Source organism: Suricata suricatta, chromosome 6 (genome assembly GCF_006229205.1).
Source record: "Suricata suricatta isolate VVHF042 chromosome 6, meerkat_22Aug2017_6uvM2_HiC, whole genome shotgun sequence".
Classification (NCBI taxonomy): Eukaryota; Metazoa; Chordata; class Mammalia; order Carnivora; family Herpestidae; genus Suricata; species Suricata suricatta.
Genome location: NC_043705.1, coordinates 56998476 through 57025250, shown reverse-complemented (window position 1 = coordinate 57025250; position 26775 = coordinate 56998476). Strand labels below are relative to the sequence as shown.

The following is a 26775-nucleotide window of genomic DNA, read 5'->3' as shown; positions in this document are numbered from 1 at the left end:
AAAAAAAGCACTTCAAACTCAGGAGGAGAAAAAAGCAAATTATAAGCTGGTTATTTATAATATTTCATATATACATATATAATTATATTGCATAAAAGGAGCTAATTCAGTTAATTTAAGAACATTTTTGTGGGGGAAATATTTCACATGGTGTGCCAAGAGCAAGTCTTACTAAAGGAGGTTTATTACTGCTTATTCCTGAAAAACTCAAATCAAAAGGGATGGACTGTAAAAGTATCTACATGTTAAGAACACCATGTACAACTGCCTTCCCTGAAAAAGTCTTCAGAGTACTTAAAATAAAATTAAAGTGCCACTGTTTCATGTTATGTCTGCTGACATTACTTCTATTTTTGTTAACCGACCACAGAGACCACAGATGCAAAGGATGCTACCAACCTGCCCTTAAATAGTAACAGTACAGCCCTCAGAGCAAGGAAGGTGGTAAACCTCTACACAAGGCCACATTCCTTTGAGATCTTCCAACAAGGGGGGGTGTCAGCTCAAACAGATTATTTCTAAACTTCTTTATTAATATCAGTCAGGGCTGTTATTCAGTCAGTGCTTAAGAACACCAGGCCCTGTTTGGCATGGTCTGTAGGGGTGAGTTTATCTAATTCTTAGAGAGTGTATTTCATTCATTCATTAATTCATTCATTCATTCATTTATGAGAGCAAGATAGTGAGAGCAGTGTGATCTCGAGGGTGAGTGTGAGTTGGGGATGGGCGGGTGGGGGTAGAAAGATTGGAGAGAGAGAGAGAGGGAGGGAGACAGAATCTTAAGCAGGCTCCATACTCAATGTGGAACCTGCCGAGGGGCTCAGGGCTCCATCCCATGACGCTGGGATACCTGAGCAAACATCAAGAGTCTGACACTCAACAAATCGAGCCGCCCAGAGAGTGCATGATTAGCCTTGTTTTGCTGGTGATAAAACTGAGACTCACACGTGGCCTGACTCACGGGTAGAGTTAAAATTTCCAACTTCCTGACTCTGGAAACTCAGACTCCCACCATGCTTTTCTGTGCCTTGTGGCAGGATTGACAAATCCCTGAGTTATTCTTTTCGTTAACTCCCTGGGAGGCTGGCATTGATAACAGTCACAGACAAGCCCCCCCCCCCCTCCATTGGAATTGATTTGGCAAACAGAGCTCTGCCTCTATCCCAGTGGTCTCTGGTGAGGATTCTCTGCCTTCTAGAGCCTCACTTTCCCTAACTCGATAGGAGGCCTGGATCCCAGACAGCTCAGACATATGCAGATGTCACATCTCCCCTTTCCCAGAAGCTGTTTGGCTCTTCCCACATGGACAAAAACTCTAGGTGTCCAACTAATCTCCCCAGATAAGAAACAGTGACCTCTGTTTGGGAGGAGTCACAGGCCACCATTGAGCAGGTTGCTGCACTGGTCTGTTACTACTTATGCTATTTTAATTTTTTTTTCTGCTTTATTATTATTTCCAAATTTTAGTTAGAGCCAATTCTCATTACTGTCCATGGCTCTGAGTAGGGCCTGCTCCATTATTTTTCTTCCTCTAAACTCAGGCATTTGAGATTCTAGGAGATGCTGCGCAGCTCCTAGAAAACTCAGTTTCCATTCGACTTCCTATTCTCCAGCTTCTGTTCTGGCTGAGAATACACTCCTTGGCCAAAGGCTCTGTCTTGGAAGCGAGTCCATTTAAGGGCAGGCCTTGCATCAAGTGCTAGGGGATCAGACAGGTGGATTCCAGTCCCAATTTTGCTTCTTCAGTTTTGCTGTGAAGCTTTGGGCAAGTTGTCTAAGGTGTCTGGGCTTCAGTTGCCTCATTTCTAAAATGGGCACAGTAATGTTTATTTTAAAGTAAAAGGACTTGGGGCAAAGTTCATACTAACAAACTCCTCTTCTTGAAGTGGCCGTGAGGAGAGCAGATTTAGGTAAGGAGAAGAACTAGGGGTACTCTGTCTTCTGTATGTAAAAAACGATTGTTGCGGACCCTTTTAAAGTGAGGTCGGTGAAAGGAAGCAGGATGCAAACTGAGTCCTGGGCCGGGATGGAGGCTGGAAAATAGATCAATATCCGGGAAAAGGAAAGGGCTCTCACTGAATCCCCCAAAGTGCGTGGCAGAACAGCCCGGTGCCCATCGATTCAAGAAAGCTTGGGCAGAGGGAATTCTCCCTAAAGTAGTTGTTTTCTTGACAAAGGAGGGAGGTAAAGGATTTCAGAAACAAGGATCCAGGGGTTATCTCCGTCGGTGCGAGGCAGACAGCCAACCAGCGCTCGGTGGTCCCTATTGCATCTGCCACTCAGCAGTGGTTCAGTTAAGGATCTAAGCTTTACTGGAGTTAGCAACCAGCTCTTTCACTGGACCTGGGGAGCAAAGGGGCGCTGTGCTCTCCCCCCCCCCCGGTGCGGGAGCACTGGTGCGCCGGGCCCGCCCGACGGTGGGCGGACTTCGGAGCCCGGAGCTGCACCGGGAAGTGATGGCTGCCGCCCCGCCGCCTGACGCCAGCGGAAGTGCGAGCCCCGGGCGAGCCTGCTCGGGAGTGGGCGGGCGCGGGGCGGGGCGAGGGCGGTCGTCGCTCGAGGGGACGGGCGGGGTCTGCAGCAGCGGGGCGGGGTTTGGCGGCGGTTGTTTTCACCCTGGCGGCGGTGCCTGGCGCTGGGCTGGGGTAGGTCGGCGTGGAGGATTGAGCTGGTCCAGAAAGGAGTGACCGCGGCTGGAGGGAGCCAGGAGGGACGGAGGGAAACGGGGAGCGGGCGAGCAAGCCCGTGGTCGTCGCCTGCCACGATGTCAGCGCAGTGCTGTGCGGGCCAGGTGAACTGGGGGAACGTGGCGGGGGTGGTGGGGTGGTGGATCCGGCTACGGGGTGGGGAGTCCAGGCACCATCGGCTTCCCTGGGTGCATGCCCCAGATCCAGATCTTCGGCTGAAAGTGGGGCGGGTGGTGGGTCACCCGGAGCTGACACTGCGCAGTCTGGGTGAGTGCCTCGGGCCCGAGCACGGCGCTCAGCCGTCGGGAAAACCCTGTGCGGCGCGCGAGCTGGAAGGGACTCGGGGAAGCCCAAAAGGAGATTCTGAGGTCTTCCCGTCCGGTCTTAGGGACTTCGCTTAGGGCGGGGCAGGCAGGGCTCCGGCGAAGGATCCCAACTTCTCCTGCAGAGTGTCGCTGACCCCTCAAGGCAAGAGTGTGTGGCGCTGAGCTCCGTAGCCCACCCGGCTCTGCCTACCCAGTGAGCCCAGAAAAAGACGTGCGTTTGGGCAACGTCTCCTTTCTCATGCGGTGAACAAAACTCGGGTCATATGGCCCTGGCAGCTTGCACTTGGCATCTTGCAAGCCTAGGGCATTGGCTCTGTGCCTTCCAGAACGTCTCCAAACCTTGTTTCCAAACTATGGTGCTCACGGCCGCAGGCAGGGAAGGCTCACCCAGCCCTGCCTCCTGAGTTTCCCGTCGTAACCCTTGCTGCATGCTACCTGCTGCCTGGGTAGAGCTCGAGCCTTACCGTCCCTCCTTTCAACTGAACTTGCCAGTTACCCTCGTATAATATCTTAGCATTTATTTGTTTGCTTTGGTTAGGCGACTCCTACTGGTTGGTAGCGCATCTGGGCAGAATTAGTGGGTTTTAACTCCTGAATGCTAATTTCACGCCTTCCTGCCGAATAAAAAGCCTTCCGGATGTCCAACTCCCTCTTGCCTACCCTCCCTATTCTGTACAGCCTTTCTGTACACAATTTTAATGTTTTTTTTTTTTCCAAATGAATGTAACTCGGGGAAGGGGATGTTATTCAAGTACTGGGATGTTCTTTCTTCCTAATAGAGTCGGCCTCATGGCAATCAAGTACAGCCAGTAAGTGATGCAGGGGTTAAACTATGAGTTTCTGTAACTGGCCGATTATACTGGCAGGTAATCTGCCCTCTTTCGAGTGGCCATGTGAAGTTATCAAGGTTTATGAGGTCTAATACTGTAACTGACATGCATTTGCCTTGGCCTTTTCGGAGATGAGGAAACTGTTTTTAACTTGAGGTATAATGACTTCCCTTGAGTCAGGCAGAGAGAGAGCATGCTTACCTGCTTACCAGGGCTTTGGAAACCAATGTGGACTGGAAAGGCTATTTTCTGAATGTTCCCAGTCTCAAAACTTTGCAGATCTTTCATTGTTTCAAGTTGCTTTCCAATTTGATGCAACACTTAACATTATTTAGTAATTATATTTAGGGGCATCTGTCCTCCTCTAGTCCCATGAAAGCCCCTTGAGGCCTTCTGTCACTCCAAGCAGCTAATTTAGGGCTTTGAAAATGATTACCAGTACTCAGGTGGGTCTTGTAAAAGAATTATTGGTATGGTTGATATTTTGGCAGGATTTAATGACTTGTTTCTAAAATCTCCCTCTCAGGACTTTGGAAAGAACCAAATCCTGGCCATTCATCACAGGAAAGTTAACTTCTGCTTTCTCTGAACTGCTTGAGGCAATGCTGTGGTGGGTCTCAATGCAGTGAGGGGGTGATGACACCCTGATTTTGTACGGATGGGGCTGTTAAGTGTACATTAAAAGAGCTCAGCACCATTAGAAGTAAGTCTACCTGTTTATTTATTTATTTGGGTCAGTTGATTGTTGTATTTAATATATTTTCCATTCTACCAATCTTTTGTTTAATTTGAGCACAAACTGTTTTTACTCACAGCATTTCTGATATCCAATGTGTGGGTTTCCCCCCTCTCACCCCAACCCAATTTCCCACCTCTCTGGACACCTTGGACATAGAACAATTCAGTTCAGTTATGACATCGCCTGGATTTAGTGTCCCACAATTAACGGTTTAGTCGGATAAGACCGCCCCTGGCCTGGAATTTCAGAAGCCAGTCACAAGTCTCCTGGACCTCCCATACAAGGGAGGAAGAACAAATCTCTATTTCTGGCTAAATCACAGTATCACAGCACCTACTATGGTTCAGGAGCTAGAGCTCCGGCAGGCAGTGAGCCAGGCAAAAACCATCTCTACCCTCAGGGGTCCATCTGTTTGTGGGGAGGGGCATTCCATAAAGCATGTAAACAATGAAGGCGTAAGTACTAGTATTGGAGCAAGGCCTGGTGGCAGAGTGGCTTTGGGTAGGTTACTGGGGAAGCTTGTTTGAGAAGACGCTCCTGGAGTGGAGACTGATGAGTGAGGAGAGGCATCCACGTCAGGGTCCTGGTATACCAAGGAGCCTTTCAGGGTGTTTGCAGAACGGAAGGGAGTCCAGGGTGGCTGGAGTATCATCAGTGAGGCACATGAGGTAGAGACGCAGGCAGGTGCAGATGTGGCCAGGGACTGTCAGTCGCCGTTGGAGTTTTGAGTTTTGTTCTTGTTCCAGTGAGAACTGTGGTTTGATTTACGCATAGATTATTTTGGGAGCTGTGAAGACTGGCCGTAACACGGACCAGAGTGGAGGTAGGGAGAGCAGTCAGAGCTGTTCCTTCCGTGAATATTTTTTAACCGCCTTCTCTCTGTGTAAGCGCTTAGGCTGCAAGCAGTGAACAAAAATGCCTCCTGATGAAGCTTAAATCTTGGCAATCTGCTCTTGCTACAGCCTGAGGAGGAGAGAGTGCAGTACCTTCGTGCAGTCTGTTGTAGGGCTTACAGAGGGATGTTGCTGGCTTCTGGGCAGATTTTAGAGGTAGAGCTGCACTTTTGGGTGGATTAGAAGTAGGCTGTGGGAATGAGAGCCATTCTGTATTTGGCTCCAGCAACTGGATTGGTCATTTACGAGGTGAGATAGGAGGCTTGAAGGGAGAGGGACACTCGGGAAGGAAAACCATAGTTGCTTATTATAGATGTTTGTTTATTTTAGAGAGAGAGAGATAGAGCGAGAGAACAAGCACGTGCACACAAGCAGGGGCAGGGCAGAGAGAGAGAGAGTGAGAGCGAGAGCAAGAGCAAGAGCAAGAGAGAGAGAATCCGAAGCAGTGTTTGCACTGTCAGCACAGAGCCTGATGGTGTGGGGCTCGATCTCATGAACCATGAGATCAGGACCTGAGCTGAAGTTGGACACTTAAATGACTGAGCCACCCAGGTGCCCTGAGATGCCTATTATAAATTAAATGGAAATGGCAAGTCACCAGTTGGATGTTTAAATTGGGAGAAATTTGAGGTTGGAGATAGAAATTTTGGGGACTTTGAGGACCATCAGGAACAGTGTGTAACTCAGAAAAGAGCCTGGGCTATGGACTCAAGTCTGGGTTTGAACTGGGAAATCTGGACAACAAGGACCGGTGTGAATGTGCACATGTTACCTACCCTCTAATAACTTCAGTTTTTCTCAACTGTAGAAAGGATGTGTTAATACTTCCTGGGGTTATTATGAGGATTATATGTGATCTAGACATAAAGTCTCTAAGTACATGGTTTAGCACAGAGTAAGGAGCCCCAAAACTCTTAGTTTGTTAGTGGCCAATATCCACCTGCATCTCACCAGTCTGTAGGTCATCTTATTTTTGCCCCAACTCTGCTATACACTTAGATTTCGCTTATGCTATGGCTAATGGATGCTAATGGAAGGAGAGATTACAGGAAAGAGTGGTCAATCAACACTTTCTGGGTACCCAGCACTGTGGTGGTAAGTCCCTGAGGACTAGCTGATGAGCAAAGAGCTTTTTTGCTCTTGGAACTTACGGGCTAGTTAGGGGCGGAAGCTTGCTTTAGAAAATGACGGCATAAGCTATCAGGTGAAATGAGATGAATAAGTGAAAAATTCAGTGGTGTGTGAGTGCCTCAGGCTCACGATCTTGTGGTTCTTGAGTTTGAGCTCCAGATTGGGCTCTCTACTGTCAGTGCAGACCCTGCTTGGATCCTTTGTCCCGTCTCTCTGCCCCTCCCCTGCTGGTGAGGGCACGTGCACTCTCTCAAAAATAAAAATAAAACATTAAAAATTCTTATTTTAATTTTTAAAAAATTAAAAAAAAAACAGTGTGTTCAAGGCAATTTGAGAATAAAGCTTGGCAGGGTTTACTCCAGGCATGTATACATATTAATGATAGTGAAAGCAATAGCTGAAGTTCTTATTTCATGCCTACAATGTGCTACCTGTTTTTACATTTATTACATCATACATTTTTCACAACAGTCATAAAGGGGCAATTAATGTTCTAATTGACCTCCTTTTCCAGGGCAGGCAGCTGAAGTACAGAGAAATAGAAAATTAACTTGACTGATGTTACATGGTGGTGGAGCCAGGCCTTGAGCTTTGGCGCACCCGACTCAAGTTGGGGCTCAACTCCGACACTGCCTCTCTTCATTAGTCTTACTCTGTGTAAATAATGAGTAACTTGCTCATTATTGTTGCTTATAATGGACCTAAGGCAGTTTTGAATACACAGCTATTGGGCTGTTTTGATAGATATTGCTCATTGCCAGTTGTTGTGGGTAGATCAGGTCTAGCTTCTTCCAGACCAGATTTTGCCACAAATGCAGACATGATTGGCAGGTGGGTGTAGAACAGCTGGCAGCCTGATACGGCGCTTCATGAAATTCCAACTCCTTGCTCTTTCCATTGTACCGGCATGTAACTTGCATGTTCACCTGAGACAGACGCAGCAATATGCTGGTAGGCAGACCCTTACGAAGACTGCCAAACCACAGGATCACAGGGGTGGGTCATGGCCATGGTGCCATTGCCAGGATGCAGAGTCACTGTGTCCGGTGGTGGTGGAACCAGTTCATGTAAGGGTGGGAATACGACCAAGGTATTTCTAGCCAGATCATATTAATCACTGAGATTTTCCCCAATGAAAGCCCATTCTTAATGTCTCTTGTTTGTTAACAGAGTCCTGAATGCCACCAAGAACTATCCATTGTCAAAGGTACATAAACGTAGATGTGAAAGCTGTGAAAATGTTTTACTCAGAGACCACTGACAATAGGGGACAGAGCTGAGCTCTATTCCAATTTGCCCGGAGTTTTATTTATTTATTTTTTAAGTTTATTTTACCTGTTTTGAGAGAGGGAAAGTGTGCATGGGAGGGGGAGAGAGAGAGAGAGAGAGAGAGAGAGAGAGAGAGAAAATCTTAAGTAGGCTTTGCACAGTCACTATGGAACCTGATGTGGGGCTCCAACTCAGGAACTGTCAAAAGCCAGACAATTAACCTATTACCCAGGCTCCCCTGCTTGGAGTTTTAAAGGGGGAATGAGGGAGTAGGCAGGAGTGAGGGCGTGGGGCCCAGTAGAGTTAGGGAAGTGAAAAATGACTGGAGTTGGTTAGTGTACTTAGATTTGGACGGCTGTGTCAGATAGTTGCCAAGTTAAGAACGTCCTGCTGAGGTCCTGCCCTTCCTGATAATTACATTTGCGAGGAATGGCACGTGGATCCTTAAGAAACTCAAGAATTGCTGGAAATACATATACAACTCAAAGGGACAGGAAGGATGCACAATTGTAAGCCCTCTTTGGTAAATGCTCTAAGGAAGGGAAGCTGGGGTCTGTCTCAGGTGCTGGCTAGAATGTTTCGGTTCTTTTGACATCCCTGAGCTTTTCCAGACTAGAAGTGAAAGGCCAAGGCAGCTGGGTCATCCGGGGATGCAACCTTAGGCTGCCAGAGGCCCTGTTAGAGTTTGGTCAAGTCCCTTCATGCAAGGGTTTGTGAAGAGTCGCTTTGTGTCGAGATTTCTTGCAAATTCCACCATTTCTCACTATTACAATGGTTAACAAAACCTCAGTTCTTCGGAGTTAGAGGCAACCAAAGCCCATGCAGGAGACTTTTAGACAGTGGTTTCTGAGGAAGTGTGAACTGGAACAGGTCTTCCTCATCAGGGCATCTGATCACCTCCAGATTGTAGTGGAAAACACACACACACACACACACACACACACACACACACACAGAGTCCATGAAGACTTCCACAAAGAGTAAATAAGCTCAAGAAGCATGTCCTTAGTGATAATCTGCCCCGTGCTTTGAGAGTTCTCTCTGAATGTGCACTTAGACTTGTCCACACCACCAAGTACTCGGTCATCTGATGCACAGGAGTTGTTTCCTGGTTAGTGCATGGATGAGTTTCCCCCTCCCCCCTCAACAGAGTACCTATCATGAGCTAGGTGATCCCCCTGTTGAGGACTTTTAGATGCAAAACTCTCCCTCTTTGTTTATAGTGGTTGGAGTTTCTAGGTTCTTATATCACATGATGCTTCCATCCTTGGAAGAGATCCAGGCACAAAAATTCATTCTGTTTATGATCGATGTGTTTTTGAACTATGTGGGGGTATTTGTGAAACCCAAGGGGAAAAACATCACAATTATCACCCAGAGAACCATATTCTGATATTTTATAGTCCAGCCCCCCATATTTAGTATATATGATTTTACTTTGCAAAAGTAAGGTTAACCTGTAGGTAGTGTGCTGTATTTGGTCCTACTCTACTGGGTGATAGAGGAAGTTTTGTTTCTGTTTATTCATTTACTTATTTTTGAAAAATATTTATTTATTTTGAGAGAGAGCATGCCTGAGCGGAGAAGGGCAGAGAGAGAATCCTATGCAGGCTCTGAGTTGTCATCGATGCAGAGCCCTACACAGCAGATCTCATGAACTGTGAGATCCTGAACTGAGCTGAAATCGAGTCAGATGCTTAACCAACTGAGCCACCCAGGCATCCCGTTTATTTTTTTTAAAGTAATCTCTACTCCCAACGTGGGGCTCAAACTCAACAACCCTGATATCAAAAACTGCACGCTCTACAGACTCAGCTAGCCGGAAGCTGCCTGGTGGGGGAAGTTTTTAACAGGCACTAAGTACTCCTTTGCAGCCATTCATGTTTTCTGGGCTGACATTCAGGTGTAGGTAGTCTTTTGCCTTCAGACATGATGGATTCTCCAAGGGTGTTAAAGTTGGGTGAGTGGAAGTTAGTTCATAAGCATATGTGTTATTGGGTTTGTGTGTTTTTCTATTTCTAAGAGACCAAAAATAATGAAGGAAATCTGAATTACCCCCTTTCAGTGTCATCATTGATGATTTATTTCAGACATTTTTAACAATTTCTTTAAATTTGATCTTTTTCTTTACATTTGTTAAATATTTATATAGATACGATCTACTTAGATAGTGTTTGAGTCATTGTTTTCCTGCTGCATGAAGGTGCCCATCTCTGTTTAAGTTACATTAAGTTTGAGTCCTGTCATATCGCTAGTTATTGGCACTTTTATTTTTCTGTTCATTTTTTGAAAAACACAGGCAGAATGCAGTAAAGTGCCCACATGGTTGCTCTTCCACACTGACAAGGGGTGGGACAAGGGGATTGGCTGATGTTGAGCTCTTGGCTAATACAGCTTACTGGTGAGCTGATACAGAGAGAGCGTCCAGAGATGTGTAGTTAGCCAAGTTCAGGTTGTTATGAACAGCAGCTTGTCACTTATGCTAAGCAGTAAAGAGAGTGAAGGTGGCCTTGTTGGTTGGAGAGTTAGTGTGAGGGTTGATCACTCAGATTTGTTTTCTTGGGCTGCTTTATAGCTGACCTGGGCAGGCTGACAAACAGCTTTGGGCTGCGTGGGCTGCTTGGCTGGAGTCTGAGTGGGATGCCTTGGCCGGGAGGCCTGAAGAGGCCCGACCTGTAGGGAGTGGGAGGCAGCCTCTGACTGTAATGAGATAATTTCTTCCCCATTGTTTGCTTCTGCCTGGTTTTCTGTATAAATGTCACCTGTAGATTTCCCACGGCTAGTCAGGATCTGGGAGTGAGTCAACTATGAGCCTTGGGAGCTTACCTTCCCGTGTCCCGAGTGTTTTAGTATGAACTCCAAGTGTAGAGAGGAAGGATGGCGTTATCTACTGATATTTCAGAGTACATTGTGGCCAGTTCATTTATGATAATTTGACATAAAAAGGGAGTCCTCATATAAAATAGTATGTATGTCTGCAGAATTAGCCATTGGACATAATTACATTTTATCTTTGAGTTGTTTTCAGTACCTGTAATTATAACTATTGTTAAATTAAAATAATTCGGGGCACCTGGGCGGCCAAGTTGGTTAAGCATCCCAACTTCGGCTTGGGTCATGATTTCACGGTTTGAGAATTGGATGGAGCCCCACATCGGGCTCTTTGCTGTTAGTGCAGATCCTGCTTTGGATTCTCTGTCTCCCCCCGCCCCCATCCCTCCTTCATCTCTCAAAAAATAAATAAACCTAAGAAAAATCATTTAAAAATTCAATTGCATAAATTCTAAAGATTTAATTGGCTTTATTGTTTCATGAATCAAGCGTATCCCATCTAGCATGTAGAGGGGAGCATCACAGAACTACAAGAAAGGAAGATGTTTTTTTTTTAAAGTGGAAAGGGGTGGAAAAAAGGAAATTATTAGCAAAGAATCTATTGTTTTAGCCAAGGTCACCCTCTTAAGGGAGGGGGACTGGATGTATCAGTAAATTTCCTAGTGCTGACCAGGAAATTCTCATGCCAACTGGTTAAGATTACATATTTGGAGGGTTGAAACTGAACTTGGATGAGATACGAGGTCTTAGTTTACTGACTTGAGGTCTTAACCTAAATGACACCATGTTGGGCCTGTGGTTTTCTTTGTAACACTATAAAGATCCTGCGTTCTGTGTGTCTCATGAAGTTTCATTACATGTGGAGGTTGTCAGTTGAATTTAGGGTTGAGATTGGATCTTGAGAGCAATATTAATCCAGTTACTAATCTAAACCACTGTGATTGTCTTAAATGATCAGGTTTTCCCAGTGGTCTAAAGTGAACCTTTGCAAGAGTTTAGAACATAATGTGGGAATCAGTGTAGTTTGTGTGTAAGGAAATTCAAATAGTGGATTGGTTTGATTACATAAAACATCTGTCTGAATTTTAAAGGAAACAGGATTTTACTTTGGCTTTTCTTCTGTAGTTTGCCTTGTAAGATTAAAGTTGAGCTGATGTTTAAGGAAAGCAGCTGTTATGGAAAAAGTTAAAGTAGGTTTTTATCACAGAATAGATTTTGAAACCACTTGCGGGTTTGGACTAAGGATACAGTATACAGTGATTAAACAGCATTTTCCCCCCTCAGAAAACTGTCTAGTTGAAACAAAAGTAGGAAAAACACATACACACAACCCCTTAAATCTTATTTATGCAAAGATAACTAGGAGAGCTGGAAAATCAGACTTGTGTTTGTGTAAGTATCATTTTTATAAACTGGCCAGCTACACTTTAAATAAAGCCCATGAGGTCTGCCCAGGATTTATTTTCCAGTTTTTTGTTCTTGAATTGTATCTCAGTAATTTCACAGAGGGCTGGGTCTCCTAATGCTGGGATCCTTAGTGTGTGCAGTTCACCAAAACTAGGGAAGAATTCAGTCTTTTGTTGTTGATTCCATGCTCATTGAACTCCTCCAGTGCTGTTCATAGAAACAATGGCCGTATTTTGTAACCATAGTAATGAAAATGTTCTCTGTAATAGGATTCTTTATCAGCACGACTTTTCTTCGTTTGGTAGCATTATTCCTGTTAAATAACAAAAGATTCAACCGACTAAATTTTAAAGACCTAATTGGCTTTACTAATTGATTCGTGAATTAGGCAGCATTCCATCTAGTAAGTAGAGGGGAGCTCCAGAAGTCTACAGAAGAGGAAGCCTCTTTCAAAGGTTGGAGGGAGATGGAAAAAGAAAATTATTGGTACAAAATTCATAGTTTTAGGCAAGGTGGCCTTCCTAAGGGGAGCAGAAGGGGGTGGGGTCTATCAGTAAACTTCATAGAGCTGATCAGGAAATTCCATGTTGACTGATCAACAGTTATATTTTCAAGGATTGAAACTGCAGTTGGGTTAACCTAAGTGAAACCATTTTGGGCCTGTGGTTTTCTTTTTAAGATTTCTAAAGAGAGGGTCAACCTCTTTACTGTAAAAAAAAAAAAAAAAGCTTTCAACTCTTAAAGCAATATGTCAATTGATAAATATTCACTGGGTACCTAGCATAATATTAGTCCAAGGCAATAACTGAGCCTACTTTCATGCTTGGGAGTAAATTGATGCTGACTTTTCTTAGTTTAAAATTTCTCCTGGGGCAGACTATTTTCAAAGATCTATTTGAGGTTTGTGTATCTCAGCTCTGGACCTTTTTTACCTGTGAAAGGGGAGGAAGCAGCGGGTCCACTGGGAGAGACGCTTCCCTAGAAGTAAATGAACCAACCCATGGGAGCATGTGCGGTACTGGGTCCTCAGTAATGGGCTCTAGTGGTTTCCTGCAGTTACACAGTTTTTCTGAATACGTTTCCTAAAAGAGAGTTCTTAGCATTTCTCAGCTTCTCAAAAAAATCTCAAGACCTCAGAAAAATTTAATGTAGAACGAGAAGGGAAAGACCAACAATGGAGACCTCTCCATTTAAAAGGCAGGCAATCCGAGGCGCCTGGCTGGCTCAGTTAGTGCAGCCAGTGACTCTTGATTTCGAGGATGTGAGTTCTAGCCCCATGCTGGGTGTATAGATTACTTAAAAAAAAAAAAAAAAAAAGAAACCCGAAACATTAAAATGCAGACATTCCTATAGCAAACACAGAAAGAAAATAAAGTGATGGAGGTTACAACCTGCCTGGTGCCTGGAGAGGAAAGAACCTGGGGGTTTGAAGTGGGAGAAGCTTCGGTTTTGTCAGACAACACCCTATGCCTTGGAAGTTAGTAAGGGGGAGACCAAGATTCCTGGGGTTTTTGGCACCCTTGGTTTCCAGGGAGCAGAAGCTTTGGCACTATGGGTTGGAGAGTACTGGGGAGCTAAGGAATTGAAGCCAGGGAGGGAAAGTTATGATCTTTTAAGAACTTTGGGGGACACCTGGGTGGCTCAGTCGGTTAAGCCTCCGACTTCGGCTCAGGTCAGATCTCGCGTTCGTGGGTTCGAGCCCCGTGTCAGGCTCTGTGCTGACCACTAGTTCAGAGCCTGGAGCCTGCTTCTGGTTCTGTGTCTCCTTCTCTCTCTGCTCCTCCCCCTCTCATGCTCTGTCTCACTCTGTATCAAAAATAAATAAAATATTTAAAAAAAAAAAAGAACTTTGGCGATGTAGGGGAGACGAGTAACTAGTGGCCGATGTGGGGTTTTAGTGGAATGTGGTTTAGGGTGTTAAAAAACAAATTTCAGCTGAGTAAAAATGAAGATGTACTGGGCCTTACTAAACAATTTGTGAATTGGGGATGCCTGTCTGGCTCAGTCAGTGGAGCATGCAACTCTTGATCTCAGGGTTGTGGGTTCGAGCCTCACAATGGGTGCAGACATTATTTAAAAATTTAAAAATCTGAAAAAAAAAAACAACCCACCAACAATTCATGAATTAGGCACCATTCCATCTAGCAAATAGAGAGGAACTTCAAGAAGTTTGGTTTTTTTTTTTTAAAGTGACTCTGTTTTTTAATGTTTTATTTGTTTTTTGAGAGAGAGAAAGAGAAAGACAGCATGAGCAGGGGAGGGTCAGGTAGAGAGGGAGACACAGAATCAGAAGACTCCAGGCTCAGGCTCTAGGCTCTGAGCTAGCTGTCAGCACAGAGCCCGACATGGGGCTCAAGCCCACAAACCGTGAGATCATGACCTGAGCTGAGTTGGACGCTCAACCGACTGAGCCACCCAGGTGCCCCACTGATCTTTTACTTTTAATGTTTATTTATTTTTGAGAGAGCAAGAGGTTGGGGGAGGGGCAGAGAGTGGGGTACAGGGGATCTGAAGCAGGCTTCATGCTGAGAGCACAGAGCCCGATATGGGGCTTGAACTCAACGAACCATGAGATCATGACCTAGGCTAAAGTCGGACACTTAACCAACTGAGCCCCTGAGGTGCCCTTCAAGAAGTTTTATAAAATGGAAGATTTTTATAGAAAGGAGAGTGGAGCAAGGAAATAGCTAGCAAAAGAAAAGAAATAATTGTTTCAGGCATGGTCACTTTCCCTTAGGTGGAATAACAAGAGGTCTTAACATGTGGATTTCCTCATATCTTTTGGGTGGGGGATAGAGAGGGCTATGCGGCAGATGACCTCATTGTTAGTGACTGCAAAATTCCTGACTTTAAGACTATATTTCTTGAGGGAGGACTACATTTCAAGGAGGGGTTGAAACAGCAATTTGGTTAGGTATCAGCCCTAGTTTGGTTACTTGGCCTGTGTCAGTGACTGTGTCATGGGCCTGTGATTGATTTTAGAGAGGGATCTGAACAGGTTGCCATTGTGATGGAGGGGCAGGTTACAACCTGAACAGAGTTGGGGCCGGCCCTCGGTGTGAGTAGTGAAGAGGCTTGGATACTTCCTGTCTCCCGATTGCGGGATGCTTAAGTTCCTGTACTCTAAGTTCCGTAACTGTCAGAATTTAGCCTGGAGGTAGCCTCCTTCCCCTTGATTTTTCTCTTCCTCCCTTAGCTTTCTTTTTTTCTTCCTCTTATTTTTCCCCCTTATTTTTCTGTTTAAATTTCTTTGATCCATTTGGATTTTATTCTTGGGAAAATCCTGTTCAGTGTGGAGCCCAAAGCAGGCCCAAACGCACAAACTAAGATCATGACCCAAGCTGAAATCAAGAGTTGTATGTTCGACTGAGCCACCCAGGCGCCCCTCGTCTGGAACACTTTAAAAGGCATCCCTTTTAATTCCCCACATGAAGCTTAGATGCCCTTTTATTTTATTTATTTATTTATTTATTTATTTATTTATTTATTTAAGTTTATTGTTCTGTATTTTGAGAGAGAGATTGTAGGCAAGTCGGGGGAGGTTAGAGAGAGAGAGAGAGAGAGACAGAATCCTAAGCAGGCTATGCACTGTCAGTGCAGAGCCTGATGTGGGGCCCAAACTCACAAACCAAGAGTTCATTACCTGAGCTGAAATTAAGAGTCAGACACTTAACTGACTGAGCCACACAGATGCCCTCAGATGTCTTTTTAGAATGCCCCTTCTCATTTTTTAATTTTTAGTTTTTTAATTTAAAAAAAACTTCTAAAAATGTTTTTTATTTATTTTTGAGAGACAGAGAGAGAGAGTCAGAGATAGCAGGGGAGGGTCAGAGAGAGAGGGAGACACAGAATCCAAAGCAGCCTCCAGGCTCTGAGCTAGCTGTCAGCAGAGAGCCTGATGTGCGGCTCAAACCCACAAACTGTGAGATAAGACCTGAGCCAAAGCCAGACGTTTAACTGACTGAGCCACCCAGGAACCCCAGTCTTTTAATTTTTAAAAGTTTTTTTTTAAGTTTGTTTGTTTGTTTAGAGAGGGGTGGGTGTGGAGGGAAAGAATCCCAAGGAGGCTCCATGTTGTCAGTGCAGAGCCTGCTGCAGGGCTTGATCTCACGAATCATGAGATCATGAACTGAGCTGAAATCAGATGTTCAACCAACGGAGCCACCCAGGTGCCCCTCTAATTTACTTTTGTGATAATCAAAGAACATATTCTGTATATATTAATTCCTTTTAAAGCTATTGTCTTATTAAGCCATAAGAATAAGAATATAAGAATTATATTATATTATATATTATATATTATTATATTATAATTATATTCTTAATTCTCAATAAGAATAAGAATATAATCCATCTTGGTGAGTGTTCCATGTGCCCTTAAAAAGAACATATATTCTACAGTTATTGGGCATAGTGTTCAAGTTGATTGCTGGTGTTGCTCAGATCTTCTCCATTACTAATTTTTTGGAGGTGGTGGGGATCACCTAATTTTCTCGATTACTAGGAGAAAGGTGTTTTCCAAATATGATTGTGTTTTTTGTCTCTCCCATTCTGTCATTTTTTATTTAATGTATTTTGAAGCTCTATTTAGGTGTACACACATTTATGATTGTTATTTCCTTAATGAATTGATCCTCTTACAAAATGATCCATTTTATCTCTGGTAATGTTTTTTATCTTCAAATCTTTGTCCAATGATTATACCACCCTTTTAACTTTCACCCCATTTTAGCCCCTTTTTTTTTTCTTAAGTAAGCTCTATGGTCAATGTGGCACTTGAACTCATGACCCAGAGATCAAGAGTTGCTCTACCGACTGAGCCAACCAGGCATCCCCTCAACCAATTTGTGTCTTATACAGTAAAACCTTGGTTTGTGAGTATAATTCATTCTGGAAGCATGCTTGTAATCCAAAGCACTTGTCTATCAAAGCAAATTTCAATAACCATTGGTTCAGTGGTGGTCATGTGACATTTGGCGTCACGTACTAAAGGTATTGCAAGACATCACTTGTTTCTCAAGTTAAAATTTAGTAGAAATGTTTGTTCATCTTGCAGAGCACTCACAGAACAAGTTACTCACAGTCCAGGTTTTACTATATTCAAAAGTGTATCTCTTATAAGCAGCATATAGTTGGGACTTGCTTTTTTGATCCAATCAGACAATCTCTGCCTTTTAATTGGATGTTTAGATCATTTGTATTTAATGTAATTATTCATGTTTGAACCTGAGGCTACCTGTTGTTGACCATTTTCATTTCCCCTTTTGTTAATGGTTTAGCTTTTTTTTTTTTTTTAAGAGGGGAGCATTCACTGAATATTTGTAAGTAGTCTATTCTCCTCTATTGCCTTTTTATTTCTTAAAATGTTTTAAATATTATGGTATTGTAGTATCTTGAAGAAGGGATAAAAGTCAGAATTTTACCATTAGTGATAGAATCCATTATAGGTAGGTCAGTTTACTAGATACTGACCAAATTTTTATAGCAAATGATGAATTAAATAACATTCATGACATTTTAAAACTATATTTCTGCTTTATAAAAATAATATATTGTTACCAGAGGAAATCTGGGAAATACAGAAAAGTGTAAAGAAGGAAGTAAGTATCATAATCCCAGAGAGAACAAAACCTGTTAGTATTTTGTTTTATTTCATTCTGGTATTAAAGTACAGTAGATTAGGGGTGCTTGGGTGGCTCTGTCAGTTAAGCATCCAACTCTTGATCTTGACTCAGGTCATGAATTCATGGTTTATAAGAGTGAACTGTGTCAGACTCCATGCTGACAATGTGGAGTCTGCTTGGGATTCTCTTCCTCCCTCTCTCTGTCCCTCCCTGGCTTGTGTTCTCTCTTTAAACAAACAAACAAACTTTTAAAAAATGCAATAAATTAGACCAACTATGTACTTTATTTGTTTATTCATTTTGTTTATTTATTGTGCATGAATGGGGGTTGGGGGCAGAGGGAGTGAGACAGAGAAAGAGAGAGAGAGAAAGAGTGAAAATCTCAAGTGGGCTCTAGGCTCAGCTCAGAGCTCGGTGTTGGGCTTGATCCCAAGACCCCAGGATCATTACCTGAACCCACATCAGGAGTCGGATGCTCAACTGATGGAGCCGCCCATGTGCCACTGTGTGTACTATTTTATACCCTAACTTGTTATCACATGACATTGCGAACATTTTACGTAAGGATTCTTTTTACATATTGTGGGAAATCTTTTTTAATGTTTATTTATTTTTGAGAGAGAGAGAACACAAGTGGGGGAGGAGCAGAGAGAGAGGGAGACAGGATCCCAAGGAGGCTCTGCACTGATAGGAGAGAGCCCGATGTGGGGCTCGAACCCCCAAACCACTAGCGATCATGACCTGAGCTAAAGTCGGATCATTAACTGATCCACCTATGTGTCCCAGCATGCTGTGAAAATTCTTAAAAGTAAACATTGTAATTGGTGTATCATGTTTAATCAATCATACAGCATTTATTTCATTATTTTCCTTTTATTAGACATTTTGTGCATTTTCTTTATTTTTAAGACTTTTTTAAAGTAGTCTCTGCCCTCAACATGGGGCTCAAACTTATAACCCCAAGATGAAGAGTCCCATGCTCCACCGAGACAACCAGGCACCCGTACTGTAGTTCTTAAAACAACAATAACAACACACACACATACACATACACATACATAATTATTATAAGTAAGTCTTTATGCCCTTCTTTGCCCCTGCCTCTTTAGAGCCCTGGAAACAGTCCTATTGTCATACAATATGAATATGCATTCCTAAAAAGTCACACTGTGTAAAATTGTACAATAAAAACCACAGGCCTTAAGGAAAACGGGGGCGCCTGGGTAGCTCAGTTGGTTAACCATCTGACTCTTCTTGATTTTGGCCCAGGTCATGATTCCAGAGTCATGGAATCAAGCCTTGTGTGGACCTCTGCACTGAATGTGGAGCCTGCTTGGGATTCTCTCTCTCCCCAGCCCCCCCTTCCCACCATCCTCATCTCACCCTACCCTGCACTCTCTCTTTCTCCTTCTAAAAACAAAACAAAAAGGCAAACTACTTAAAATGGTATTACAGTTTTACAAATGTTAAGTGGTTAAGAAGAAATACATAAATACTATGAAAAGTTTGGTACTTGATTTCAAAAAGACAGAAATTTGATTGTGGAAGTGGGTGTCAAAAGAGTTGCAGCTTATGAGTTACTGTGAAGTTGTGGAAGGTTTATCTGAAATTGGATGGAGAGGTGTAACCCCGCATGGGTGTTGGAAGCTCCTAGTGCTGGTTGAACTGAGGTGCGCATTTCATGTCTTCTTATGCAGTTCCGTTCAGCGGAGCACAGTTTTCTGCCTTCAGCGAGTGTCTCTCACAGACATAATTACACGTGCTGCTATGTTCAAATTGTTCTCTAACATGGCAGAGGAGGAGAAAGTTTTCTTTGACCTTCCTGACATCTTCGCCTGACACTGAAGATTAACAGGAGAAAGCCATACACATTACTTTAATGTTAAGTTTTATGTAATTTGGGAGCCGTCTGAACGAAATGAAGACCTAAAGAAATGGTAGAACTTGCTTGCTTTGATATTAGGTTGAACAAAGAAGGGCAGTCGTGGAAAAGTGACTTACCTGTGTGGGGAGGCTTACTAGAAAGAAAAGAATTATTTTAAACTTTGTATATTTATTTGGAGAAAGAGAGCATCTCAAGCAGGCTCTGCACTGTTAGTGCAATGGGGCTAGGAACCTACGAACTGTGAGATCGTGACCCGAGCCAAAGTCAAGAGCCAGACACTTAGCCAACTGAGCCACGTGCCCCAAGTATTATTTTAACAAGATCTGTGTGTCTAGGATTTGCTCCATCTCAACTTCTGGTCCTTCGTAAGAATGTCTTCCTTCTTCCTGGTAAAGGGAGGGCACCCTATGGGAATTTATCTCTTGCTTTCAGGTCGAAAAGGAGTGCCTTTCTTACACCTGCTGTTTCTCAAGTGCCTTTACCTCAAAATAACCAATATGGCAAAGTATTATATTTTGGGGTGACATGCTCTAAAGTCCTTTAGTATCAATCCTGTTGGAACAAATATAGCTCAGAAACCCTGGGCATTGGAGACCTCCCTCACTAAGGCCGACCAACCAATTTACGCTCCTGTTGGCTGTGTGAGGGAGGGGTTGCCCCCCCCCCCCCACCGCCAGGACGAACTCCCAGCAAGTTGGTGCTGGAAGTGGCTGGAAGGGTCTTCTGCTCCTCCTACCCAATTGTGTTTGGACTTCTTGTACTATAATAAGCAAATAACTCTAGAAACAGGAACTTCCTATCTTTGGAAGCAGCTGTCCATTTTAAGGAGCTCTGGTTTACTACTTCTTGTGAGCCTCCCGAGGCCGAAAACTTCCATTGGCTGCGATCTTGGAGGGCAGGCAGTAGTTTTGCATAGTGGTTGGAAGAGGCAGTGTTGAAGGTAGGCATGGGATGCAGCCCCTGGGCCACATGAGGACCACCGTTGGGTTGACGCTACTGGTTATGGGAATCCCTGGCGTCCATTCAAACCATATACTGCAAATTGGGACATGCTGACAGAGGGGAATTGGGCCTCTGGGTATGGGAAATTTCAGTTGGAAGCCAGAATATTTGGAACTTTTGGTACACTCAAATCGTTTTTAAGGATAATGGTCAGGCAGTTGGAAATTAGAACCATCTTGGGAAATCTTTGGTTGGCAGCAATCCACCTAAAGTCTCACTGCTAACTTTCTGCTGGGAGCCATAGCTGTCACTCCTGGTCGTCAGTTACTGTTTTCAGATGGCTTATGGCCAGTGCCAATCTGGGAAGTTACAGTTGTCTTCTGGAGCTGGAAGGACCCGTAAGAGAGTGACATGTTATTGAAGAGTAGACCGGCCCTCAGAGCTCAGGGCCTCTTCCAAGACTAACAGCCAATCAGTACACGGGGGCTGCACGGTGCTCCTCTGGCCTTTGCCACACTCAGTGCCCCGTACATGGTTCACACTTCACAAAGGACAGGAGAGTGAAGGGGTAGATGTTGTGTTGTGTTGTGTTTTGTTTTGTTTTGTTTTATGAAGACCTCTGCAGTCTTTGCAAAGCAGTTCAACGAAGGGCACATAGCTATAGATTTTAAACATAACCTTCTGGTTGATATTCCATGTTGGTTTTTACACCATGTTTTGCTGTAATGAAATCAGTGTACACCTTTTGTCCCCTCTCTTCTCTTTAATGTTTATATATTTTGAAAAGACAAAGAGAGACAGAGCACAAGCCGGGAAGGGACAGAGAGGGGGAGACACAGAATCCAAAGCAGGCTCCAGGCTCTGAGATGTTGGCATAGAGCCCTCCATGAGGCTCGAACCTATGAACTGTGAGATCATGACCTGAGCTGAAATCAGATGCTTAATCAACTGAGCCATCCAGTGTCCCATCCCCTCTGTTAAGCTCTCAAGTAATTGTTTAAAATTTTTTTCCCAGAGGGGCACCTGGGCGGCTCAGTCAGTTGGGCATCAAACTTCCGCTTAGGTCATGATCTCATGGTTTGTGGGTTCAAGCCCCGCATAAGGCTCTGTGCTGACAGCTCAGAGCCTGGAGCCTGCTTTGGATTCTGTGTTTCCCTCTCTCTCTGACCCTTCCCTGCTCATGCTCTGTCTCTGTCTTTCTCTCAAAAATAAATAAACGTTAAAATTAAAAAATATATATTTCTCCGGAAATTTCTACTTTGTCTTTGGGTCATGGAATTTAACAGAAAGCTATTTTTAAGAATGTGCTTTCTTACCAAGTGATGTAGTTTGTTAAAGTTGCAGGTTGCTGAATAAGAGGTATTAGGCCATTTAGAAAGAGCTGGTTAACCAGTGAGCCGCTCTATGCAAATTATCATGCCCAGCAGTAGCGTCTGGTTGCAGGCTTTGAAAAGCATGAAGGGGTAAAATTATTTCCTTATGATGGGGGGAGGCGTGTGATGAGGCTTGTCACGGGATTGCATTTTCTTAGAAGCAAGAGGTCCAGCAGAGCTGAGTCTCTGACTTCTTTTTCCTGCTGTGGTATGGCAAAACGAAAGCAGGGCTTGGAGTGCTGGAGAAGGCGGCTAATTAATGCTCATTTCACTTGTGCCTCAGTACGGAGACTCGAGAGTACTCCCAAATTACTTGGGAGATATGCCTCCTCTCTTCCAGTTAGCATTATCTATTCATTACCTCTTCCTGATGTTTGTAAGACTTTGAGAATAATAAAAATTAGTACTGTAAATAAAGCCTGGAGCTCCTGATCACGTAGTATCTATTCTATAAGGTTATTATTAAAAGAGAAGAGATAAAGAAAAAGCTGTAGACTTGTTAAATGAGCCATATCATTTGGAAGGACAGATGTGAGCCAGTGTGTCCCAGGGCAGTGCTATTGGTATTGGCTTTCTTGTGAGGGACTCTTATGAAGAGCTGATGTGTAGCATTCTTAATAACCCTCAGATGTCAGTAGCACTCAGCAGTCTTTGTGAAAACACTGTCCCCACCTTTATGACCTGTGACCCACAAAGCCCCAAGAGGTTGGCTTAGTTCTGCCTAGATAGGAACCACTGAGTGCTTTCAGCTTGTTTTTTTTTCATACAGGTTAGAGTTCTTGAGAAACAGACTGAATCCTCCTTCCAGTGTGCTATAGCTATAAAGATGAAAAAGGACACAAGCAAAGTAGATGATTCTACCACGAACCACCTTGACATATAGGAGATACAATAAAAACTTGACGTAATGATAGCAGGTTGTACTTTGGATGTGGTTTACTTTATCATTATTATTTTTTATAAAAAATCTTTTTAATGTTTTATTTATTTTTGAGAGAGAGAGAGAGAGACATCATGAGCAGGGGAGGGTCAGAGAGAGAGGGAGACACAATCTGAGGCAGGCTCTGGGCTCTGAGCCAGCTGTCAGCACGGAGGCTGATGTGGGGCTCAAACCCACCAACTGCGAGAGCATGACCTGAGCCGAAGCCAGATGCATACGGACTGAGCCACCCTGGCGCCCCTAAAAAAAAAACCCAACTTTTTAAAGATTTTATTTTTGAGTAATCTCTGCACCTAGCTTGGGGCTTGAACTCACAACCCTGAGATCGAGTTGCATGTTCTACCCACTGAGCCAGCTGGGCACCCCTGGATGTGGTTTACTTAGTAAGTTTATTTTTTTAAGTTTGTTAATTTACTTTGGGGGAGGGAGAAGCAGAGAGAGGGTGGTGGTGGGGGCCGGCTAGGGAGGAGGGGTGGAGAGAGAGAATCCCAGCAGTCTGGAACCCACAAACCATGAGATCAAGACCTGAGCTGAAATCAAGAGCGGGGCGCTTAACCAACTGAGCCCTCAGGCACCCGGAGGTGGTTTGCTCTAAATGTTACTCAGAAGTATTATATTAAGATTTAGTGCTTTAGATATGCCAGTTAAATGAACTTATGTTTGATAGGAAAAGGAAAAGCTTGGTTTATCATGGGAGAATTCATTTTAGACCTATTTCTGGTGTGCATTTTAAAAAGGCTTTTTTTTGTTGACGATCTAGAGGCAGTATAGTTGAGTAGCTGTGATGGGCAGCTTGAGTTTAGATGTAGTCTCTGCCCCTTACCGTTGGTGTGCCTGTCACCGGTCCTTTGGCTTACTTCCCTGTGAAATGTCATCACTAATATCTTCATAGGATTTTGCTCTTGGAACAGTAGCAGACCCAGAATGTAGGTTCATAAATGTTCCCTGTTATGGGGGCGGGGGGTGGGGGTGGGGGCTGGCACTCTTTGTTCAGATAACAGTACCGGAATTGTAAGCTGTGAATAAGCCTCTTTCAAGGTTTGATCCATGCCCTTTACATCAGAGTAGATAATATGTAGCTCTAATATTTAACCATATTAAAATGGGTTCACAGGGTCCAAAAAAGTTTTACGAGAAAAGATTAGTGAACTTTTAAAATAATAATCTTGGAATGGCTAAGGTTTTGGTAGTTGTGAGGGAAGATACATAAAGCACTTTGATGAATTTGACAATATAAAAGTTAGGAACAAGTCCTGAGTAAAAGATAAACAAAGTTGAACACAGTGATTCATAGGACAAAGGTCTGTTTTCCTTAGTGTGTGAAGGAGTTTTTACAAACGAGTGGAAAAGACACACAATAGAAAAATGGACAGAGTGTAGGAATAGATACTTTAGGGGGGAATGCAAATAGCTGGTAAATATGTGAGAAAGTGCTCAGTCTTACTCGTAATTAAAAAGTACAATTGGGGCTCCTGGGAGTGGCTCGGGCGGTTAAGCGTCTGACTTCGGCTCAGGTCATGATCTCACAGGTTTGTGAGTTTGAGCCCCTTGTTGGGCTCTGGGCTGACAGCTCATAGCCTGGAGCCTGCTTCGAGTTCTGTGGCTCCCTGTCTTCTTTGGCTGTCTCCCGCTCATGCTTTGTCTGTCTCTCAAAAATAAATAAACATGAAAAAAAAACTAAAGGTGGAAATATTTTTTCACTAATCAGATTGGTAGTTAAAAAGTATAATACCCTTGGGGCGCCTGGGTGGCTCAGTGAGTTAAGCATCTGACACTTGATTTTGGCTCAGGTCATGATCTCACTGTTCCTGGGATTAAGCCCCGCACTATGTGCAGAGCCTGCTTGGGATTCTCCCTCTCAAATAAACAACGAAACATTGAAAAGAGAAATATCATATCCAGAGTTGACAAGGAGATAGCGATACCAACCTTTGTGGGTTCATGCTGATTCATATCTGAAGGAATAGTTAAATCAGCATAATCACTTTGAATCATCATTAAATAGGTCTGTGTTCTTGGATCTAACAATTCTACTGTATTTTTTGTGTTGGAAGTAAATGTGGAACATCTTGATTCATCATTGATCGGGAAAACTAATTAAAAAACAACTTTAGTCTTCCATTCAGTGGAATATTAGGTCACCACTAAAAAAAGAAAATGAGGTAAATTTGTGTGCGCAGTGCAAGAGAGATGTCTAAGATGTGGTGTTAAAGAGGGGTTAAGGACAAGTGTGTGTCTGATGAATCCAACATAGAGGGGTTCGAAAGGAATAGGCACATATGTAATTTAAGTATGTCAGTGCTTGCATATGCATAAAGATTTCTGAGAGTTTTAAAGGCCTATTGTCATGTGTAGAAACTGTCATATATAGAAGATTATATATTGTTATATATAGAAGATATATATAGAAACTGTCAACAGTGGTTACTGCATTGGAGTAAGAACTGACGGTTGCGTGATGGGATAATGTAGGGAGCATTTGTTTTTCATTTGTATCTTGATGCACTGTTTGAGTTTATTGTGAGCATGTGTTGGTTACTTTAAAAATTTTCAGTCTTAGGTTTTAGCAAACTGAAATGTGTGAATTTCAACATGTTGTATAATGGCATTTTCTGGCACCGTTTTCACTCCTGATACTATTTCTGCTCCTGAAGGTGATGGTAGTTTATGTGCTTATATATATATGTATGTGTATATAGGAAATGGGTTTAGACATAATATATTTAACCCATTTTTGCACTAAGACAGGAAACTGAGGTGGTTAATTTGGTTGCACAGCTGTGCGGTGTGTGGTGTATCGGCATTATCCACAAATTGCATGTGTAAATTTAGATTTTTCATAACTGAAGTATACTGGGGTGAGTAGAGCTAGAAAAAAAAGAGTCTGCCACCCATGAAAGTGGGTGCCAACATTATAGTTAAACTGTCAATCAGTTTTTGAAAGTGTCTCCAGCGGCAATGGATTATTAGGAGGCCTTGAAAGGGCTGCTTTGGTACAAGACAAGAAAATTGTCAGAGAAATGGGAGCTCCATTATCATCCCTTGCCAATGTGCAGACTCTTAAGAAAACTAAATGTTGAAAGATCCATGAAATATTTTATGTAAATTTTACAGAGCATTTTATAGCTGATCAGTAAGTTAAGCACATCCAACAATTTCAGCTTCCAGATGTTAGAATTTGTCCTTGGGGACACTTTATTCCTGTTTAAATAACAGATGTTCAAAAAATAAATCTCATTTTTTTCTTAAATTTCATTTTTATTCTTAAAGTGGAGTTGGAGAAATGCCTAAGCTTTTACTTATCTGTAGAGAAATATCCAACTTTAAAAAAAATCATGGATGTACCTGGGTGGCTCAGTCTGTTGGGCATCTGACTTTGGCTCAGGTCATGATCTCATTCACGGGTTGGAGCCCCACATCAGGCTCTGTGCTGACAGCTCAGAGCCTGGAGCCTGCTTCTGATTCTGTGTCTCCCTCTCTCTTTGCTCCTCCTCGGCTCACACTTTGCCTCTTTCTCTTTCAAAAATAAAATAAACATAAATAAATAAAAATAATAATAAATCATGATTTGAGGTTGTCCTTTTTCCTCCACTTCTCTGTTTCTTTTTTTAAAAATAATACTGAATTCTCTTTCTAATGTTTATTTACTTATTATTTATTTTTAAGTTTATTTATTTATCTTGAGAGAGAGAGAATACCCAGAGCCCAATGCGGGGCTTGAAACCATGAACTCTGAGATCATGACCTGAGCCGAAATGAAGAGCCAGACGCTTAACCAACTGAAACACCCATGCAACCCTAATGTTTGTTTATTTTTGAGAGAGAGCCTGAGCATGTGTGCGAATGGGGGAGAGGAGCAGAGGGAGAGGGAGAGAGAGAAACGGGCTCTGCACTGAG

The 26775-nt window shown here is 43.2% G+C and overlaps 1 protein-coding gene across 1 annotated transcript in view; it reads left to right on the top strand.

Moving 5' to 3' along the window:
* The first annotated feature begins 2606 nt into the window (after nt 1-2606).
* SERINC5 (serine incorporator 5) overlaps nt 2607-26775 on the top strand; it is a 103733-nt gene continuing 79564 nt past the window's right edge. The window contains exon 1 of the mRNA XM_029942504.1: nt 2607-2791. Coding sequence (XP_029798364.1) covers nt 2765-2791 — 27 coding nt within the window. The 5' untranslated portion in view covers nt 2607-2764. The remainder of the gene's footprint in view (nt 2792-26775) is intronic.